This window comes from Arachis hypogaea, chromosome 20 (assembly GCF_003086295.3).
Source record: "Arachis hypogaea cultivar Tifrunner chromosome 20, arahy.Tifrunner.gnm2.J5K5, whole genome shotgun sequence".
Classification (NCBI taxonomy): domain Eukaryota; kingdom Viridiplantae; phylum Streptophyta; class Magnoliopsida; order Fabales; family Fabaceae; genus Arachis; species Arachis hypogaea.
This window is the reverse complement of record NC_092055.1, coordinates 133,547,248-133,554,000: the sequence shown is the minus strand read 5'-3', so window position 1 is coordinate 133,554,000 and position 6,753 is coordinate 133,547,248. Positions and strand designations below refer to the sequence as shown.

The following is a 6,753-nucleotide window of genomic DNA, read 5'->3' as shown; positions in this document are numbered from 1 at the left end:
TTCTTTTGTGGGAACAAACAATGATTCATATTCAAAAGATAAATTAGTCGTCAAATTAAATTATCAACTTCAATGATACTGTGGAAAGTGCGTGATGTAAATTTGTATATTACTCACGCTTCTTTCCTTTTTTTTTTTTCCCCCTCTTTTTTCAAGCCATCTACTACCAAAAAACACACACACACACACACACACACACCAATTTCTATCTATGTATTATGTAATTCATGATATATAGCATCTTTCTAAATTTTGTCATGTAAACTCAAAATATAGAGCATTTTTGTTTTCAAAATTAGCCAAATTACAAAAAACTCATGCACAACTAACTATTTTTAATAATGTTTAGTACTGCATTAAAAGAAAAAAAAAAAAGTAAAGTTAATTAACTGGTGATGCAGCATGAATATAAAATTAACCTTTTAAGATCTTTGTTCCTCAAGTTCCAGAGACAACTCCAACTTTTGACTGTCCCTTTGAATGAGCAAGGTTACCTTATCTCCTACATTGTACTCATCCAATGCTTTCAGTAACTCTCCTTTGTTCTTCACCTGCCAACACCAAAAATACCAAATTCATGAGTCCCTTTTCTATGAAGGAATTTAGGTAGTGTTTGGTTATTAGGGATGACAATGGAACAGGGCGAGACGGGTATTTAAGTACCCATACCCGTCCTGAATACCCACACATTGTCCCATTTCCCGCCCCATTACCCACGGGTATCTTAAGTTTTGCCCCGTACCCAAACCCACAGGTATATATACCTGCCCTGTCCCGTCCCGCCCCGAAACCTAATTGATTTATAGTTTTTCTTCTTAGAAAAATCTATAATATGAAGAAGATAAACAAATTGAACGAAAATAATAAATAAAGTTCCAAACATGATTAAGTACTTCGAAACATAACTAAGTTCAAAGATAATCCTAAATTATTCACAACACATAGTATATAGAAATAACCAGGTCTTACACATGAATAACACACATATATACTGGCAGAGTGGGGTGGGTGATGGGGCGGGACGGCCATTACCCATACCGCCTATACCCAAACAAAAATAATTTGGTCTTACTCAAACCCACGCCATACCCAGTCAACCGTTGAAAATATCCACCCCCGTTCAGGGCGGGGGAGGACGGGTCGATCCAACTTGTCATCCCTATTGGTTACTGACTTCAAGGCAAACAAAGTTACTTATTGGAGACAAAAACATGCTTATAGAAAAGGATAGAAACAACAAACTAAAATTGTTGATCAAGGAAAAATTTTTAAGATAAAAGCTTTGATTTCCAAACTACGTAGACTACATTTTCATTCTGTGTTTTAGATAGAAAGAAAAAGATTAAGGGTGCGTTTGGTTTGTTTTGCATTCTTTTAGATAAAACAAACTGTTTTATCTTTTTCCTTCACAAAATTCCGAAAACAAAAAACACTACAAATGAAAAACAGATAATGAAAATGCAAACCAAACACATATTTCTATTCTCACTTTTAAGAAGAACAAAAACACAAGAATTTTCTGTTTTGGGATGGAAAACTTGTTTATCTCTCTATCTCCACAACCAAATGAGTTTGTGTCAATTGTCTTTGTATCTCTATTTAAGAGCCAAAATTACAGAGTTAGAAATACAAAAACAAGGCCAGATATTTTTCACTTTGGGGAAATATGGAAAATACAATACTATTTTGTCTCTACAACAAAAATAGTGACTTTGTCGCCGCCTTCACAACTGAACGAGTTTTTGTGTCTAACTGTCTCTGTTTTTCTAACTTAGAGGTTGCGTTTAGATTCTATCCTTGCGACAGAAATACAAAGGCAGAAGGATATTTTCTATTCCTACTTGCATGAAGTACAGAAAACACAAGAATTTATCAATTTACTGTCTGTGGAGATAAATTTTGTCTGACCCTATCTCTACAACCAAACGAGTTTTATATTTATTGTCTTTGTATAAAACAAGATAGATAAATATAAAATGAAAAGTTCGGCATTCAAAAGAGGATGATTTTAACAGTTTCTGCAAAAGACGGCTCACCGGCTTATTGTCAACTGCAACAATGATGTCTCCAAGGACTATATTACCAGCAAAGCCCCTTGTTGTCGGGTTTAGCCCAGCTTTTTCGGCGACACTATTTTTAGGAACCTGGAAATGTAAGTTCTACACCGTTAAAGCATGATTCAGAAGCAAATATGTATAAGAAAAACAACATATCATGGATTACCTGAAGAATAAGAGCGCCATTCCGGACATTAAGTTGATTTGCAATCAAGTCTGGTGCTATATCAACATTCAAACCAGCTCTGACAACCTTAGAAAGAGATAATAATCAACATCAAGAAGCAAGAAATATTTTCATAACAAAGGTATCTTTACCAAGATTGTTTGTGTGCTTGTCTATGTTTCTGCAAACTACTTACTTTTCCAAATTTAATCAGTTGTGGAACAATTCGAAGAACGGTTGAAGATGGGATTGCAAATCCAACACCAGCTGATGTTCCTGCAACACCAACAAAAAAGGCTATAAAAGAAGCATTTAGAGAAGTGCAGAAACTGGAACTTAAGCAGCCACTTTTTTATGCAAAGGAATTAATAGACCGGCAATGTGATAGGTGAAAAGAAATTGAAGGTTTTAGTCAACTGAACCAAAACACACATCCTCCTTATGTAGGTCAGTCTATTTTGTTCTTATTTTCATGGTAACAAAGAATGGAGGAAAAATGAAAAGAACAAGACAATGACAACTTGCCCGTCTGAGTAAATATTGCGGTATTAATCCCAATTAAGCGTCCTTTTGAATCCAGAAGTGGACCCCCGCTGCAACAGACAGAAAAGGCAAGAAAATCAGGGTGTTATGTGGCAGCAACTAGGGAATGGAAAGCATACAACTTTGCTGGGTGAAATGAACCGGAAGGGACAGACTATGGAATCAAAAAATGATGCATTCCTAATTCAGATGTGGAAAGGATCCAAGTGTAACCTGTTCCCGGGATTTATGGCCGCATCAGTCTGAATACCACCACCAATTGTTACACCAGTTTGGCTGAAGATGTCTCGGTTAAGTCCACTAATAACCCCAACCGTGAGGGTGTGATCAAAACCAAATGGGTTTCCAATTGCCAAACATTGCTGCCCGACTTTCAGAGACGATGACTGCCCCGCCTTGATAGGCCTTAAAAGATCCACAGGGGCTTCTACCTGTATTTGTAAGGTTATGATTTATGAATCTACAGGTGATATATGCATGAAAATAATAGACATTTAGATGATGATATTATAGTATTCAAAAGTAAAGTATGATTACAATCATAGGGTTTAGGGAGTTGGATTGCTTCAAGAGGAACACAAGGGACTAATTACTAATAACCCCAGGTTGAGGGTTGTCTTATTTAATTTAGCCGAACGTCAATCTTACATCACACCAACAAAATCGAAGTATATACAGACAAAATCTTCAATAGTATTTACTTTATTAACAAAAAAAGCAACTGTTATAAACTAATAACTTTTACTGAACACACAAGGAACATGAAAGAACTTGGAAAAAGAAAAATTATAGACAATTTTAAAGTTAAATTATCAGTTAGCGATTAAAAAGTAATACATTAAAGTATTGATAAAAACAAACAAATATAGGATCCGATATAATCCCAGCAACCATAACAGTAGCAAAACATAATCCAACATGGAAGCAAAATATTCTGATGGATAAGATATAGCATCCAACAAACCATAATTTTAATGGAAAACTCTATTGATTGGGAAATAAATACAGAAAGTGAAAAAGAAATCATGCCTTCAAGACAGCAAGATCCTTCAACCGATCAGCTCCAACAAGTTTACCCTCAAAATTCTTTTGTACCCTTAAAGATGTAAAAAACCATAATTATTTAGTTGGCAGAAAGAAGTACATGAAAATAAATAAAGTCTCCATCCTCACCCTTCGGATGCTAGAATATTAACTCGTGCAACAACCTGACCAGAGCTTGGGTTTCTTGAAAGGGCATTACCAATTACTGAATGATAAAATAACAGAAGAATCAGAAATCCATTCCAAACATGAAATGTGTCCCAGTGTGTGCATGCAGTATGTGTCTGGAGCATAGTCAACATGATAGTCAACCAGCAGAACAAGGAGAAAAGAGAAAAATCATACAATACCCAAAAGCCGAAAATTTTCAATGAATCCATGCTATTGTGCTGAAAATTCATGTTCAAGTTAAGAAGAGCATTTAGTTGTGCTTAAACAAGAAAAGACTTTGATCCATGTAAAAGAAACTTTATGTTCGTTCATATCTCACTAAACTCTTAGAGAAGAGAACTAATGCTGAATGCATATATATTACTAACGCTTAACATATATGATACTTTCTTCAGTAATTCTCACCATGATAATTCGTCACAATGTGGCCTTCCTCGTCCCACACAACTCCAGAACCATTTCCTTCAGGAATCTGGACGCATGAATAACAAAGAAACAAATAAATAAAGATTTTTTTTAAATAAAAAGGGATGAAGTACATGATTCAACTCCTATAAACATGTAGGCCAATAGAAAAGCTTATAATTCGTATAAGCTAAAGATAATATAAGATGAATAAATGAGAGAGTCCTTGATATCCTTAAATTTTGACACAAATATTAGTACTAAAGTATGAAATTACCTCAACCGCGCCAGTTATATTAAGTTGAGGACGCAATGTCACATCAAAGATGTTAACAACGGAGTACGTGTTGCTTTCAAATAGTTGGACAATTCGATCCTGCCAATCACAACAAATTGGATTAAGTTACCTGGAATACCACTATGAAAGGGTAAAAAGCATGCACAATCACAATAGACAAAGGGCAGCTACAGCCGAAAGCTGACCTCAACCGGAAAGAGCGGACCAGAAGAAACCACAGGAGGAGTCACTTGTTCAAGTGTCACCAATGGGTCTCCCAAAGCTAGGGCTGTACATTTACAATTTATGTCTAATGAGAAATTTTGTGGTAAATATCAAATACTAGTGAAGACTTCTACTAAAGAATTTAGCATATGAAAAAAATAGAACAAAGCTGATGTCTGATGAATTTGAGACAGTTGTTCCAGTATCTCTCATAGTCAGGGATGAAAGAAAGCAAGGAAAGAACGAAAAGAGAGGATGTGATTTGACTACTAAAAACTTCGTATATTGACAATGCCTTTCGAATGTGTATTCATGACTTGAAGGGTAATTATTGATGGCATATTACAGTTATTAATTTTAATACTATTGTTTATTCATGGCTCCATGCAACAATCTAAGAATAAAAAAATTGAAATAAACTTCTATGATAAAAAGAAAATGACAAGCTTCTATGCATTGAACAAGCCATTCCAAATCCAAGTTCAAAAAGTTATAAAAGTTTCCAAATTCCCTTTCCAACATTCAATCAAACAGGTGGAATGCAAAAAAAGCAGAACCGTGCGAACCTGACAAATACCTTGAAGAATGGAAACATGAATACATTGTCAAACTCGCCATCAACACGCGCCGCGTCGGCGACAAATGAATTTTCCTCAGCATTCCATCAAAATCCTGAGCTTCATCTTCACCAATCCTGCATAAACACAAAAAAAAAAAAATTACAATCTCACCCATATAAGAAAACCAACAAACCAACAACAAAAATGCAATCTAATAGCCAATAACAATGACAAGGATTCAAACTTTGAAACCAATGTAACAACAAGAAACCACACACAAACACACCCAGTTGCAAATTTGTAATTTTGAAACCTTGCGCAGTAAGGTACCTTGAAATGGAGATAGGTTGGGACTGAACGGCGTCGTTTAGGAAGTGTTGTTGTTGGGAGTGAGAAGAACACACAGAGGACATTCCATCAAAGAAAAGCTCACGGCGACTGAGAACAGTGGTTCTTGTTTGTGATGTTGGCACCGCCATTCCCACACACCAAGAATTGCATGCTGAAACTATTTTCATGTTGTTTCAAATTCTGAACAAAAAGAGAAGATTTTTGTGAGGGAAGTGAAGGAGATAAGGGATTATGAAGAGAAATGAGAGTGCGAGTGAAAGAGAAGGAAGTGTCAACTAACTTTCTACTGAGATGACAAATGCCTCATCGTTTAACTTCCGACATAGTCTTCAATTTACTGCTTTGCCAATTCCAGATTTTTTTGTGGCCCACCCATCACACACAATCTTCAATTTGCTACTCTTCAGTGTCCCATTCTTGAGATGAGATAGATACACGTAGGCATTTTATTTACGTATTACAAATTAAAAATGATTGAATACTTAACCTGGTCCTGGTAATAATTTTGAGATCTTCAAACAGAAAAAATATTTTTTTTTATTTTTGATATTTAACTTTGTGAGAGTGATTAGTTTTTATGTCAATAATCTCTCACCAAAATATACTTACATGTTCGAATCTCTTCTTCTGCATGCAGCAACCTATTGACCAGCGATAAATCCTTAAATAGAACTCATTAGAAACGTTAATCACTAATATATCCTCTATTTATTTTTTAAAAACAAAAATAATTTAAAAATTACTAATATTTCTTAGTTTTACATAGGGGTGTTCATGGATCGAATCGTATCCGCAGATCCGCGGTAAATATATTGGATCTGATCCGAAAATTGCGGATCGGATCGCGGATATCTACTCTACATCTGCGTATCCGATCCACGGATCCGTAGATCCGCACTATAATAATTAAAAAATAAATAAATATATATGTTTGGTATTACTTGTTTGTATGTT

General features: G+C 35.2%; 1 protein-coding gene across 2 annotated transcripts; it reads right to left on the bottom strand.

Moving 5' to 3' along the window:
- Positions 1-202: 202 nt before the first annotated feature.
- On the bottom strand, positions 203-6,206 carry LOC112784893 (protease Do-like 8, chloroplastic). 2 transcript variants are annotated; one of them, XM_025828229.3, is made up of 14 exons: positions 6,080-6,206; positions 5,779-5,979; positions 5,455-5,582; positions 4,870-4,952; positions 4,664-4,762; positions 4,387-4,453; positions 3,940-4,015; positions 3,796-3,862; positions 2,980-3,197; positions 2,749-2,816; positions 2,420-2,499; positions 2,224-2,310; positions 2,037-2,144; positions 203-551 (listed from the first exon to the last, which is right to left on the bottom strand). In XM_025828229.3, the coding sequence occupies exons 2-14, from the start codon at positions 5,964-5,966 to the stop codon at positions 423-425; spliced, it is 1,398 nt and encodes a 465-aa protein (XP_025684014.1). In that variant the 5' UTR covers positions 5,967-5,979; positions 6,080-6,206; the 3' UTR covers positions 203-422. The 2 variants fall into 2 exon arrangements, with proteins under 2 accessions (XP_025684014.1, XP_025684015.1); XM_025828230.2 differs by having other exon boundaries at positions 5,779-6,135.
- Between the last annotated feature and the right edge of the window lie 547 nt (positions 6,207-6,753).

Excerpts from the sequence above, each read along its gene's own strand:
- LOC112784893 (XM_025828229.3), bottom strand. The coding sequence starts at position 5,966 with ATGAAAATAGTTTCAGCATGCAATTCTTGGTGTGTGGGAATGGCGGTG. Across the intron at positions 4,953-5,454 it reads TTCTTCAAGGTATTTGTCAG|CCCTAGCTTTGGGAGACCCA; the intron begins GTTCGCACGGTT and ends GTAAATGTACAG. Across the intron at positions 4,763-4,869 it reads GTCCGCTCTTTCCGGTTGAG|GATCGAATTGTCCAACTATT; the intron begins GTCAGCTTTCGG and ends TGTGATTGGCAG.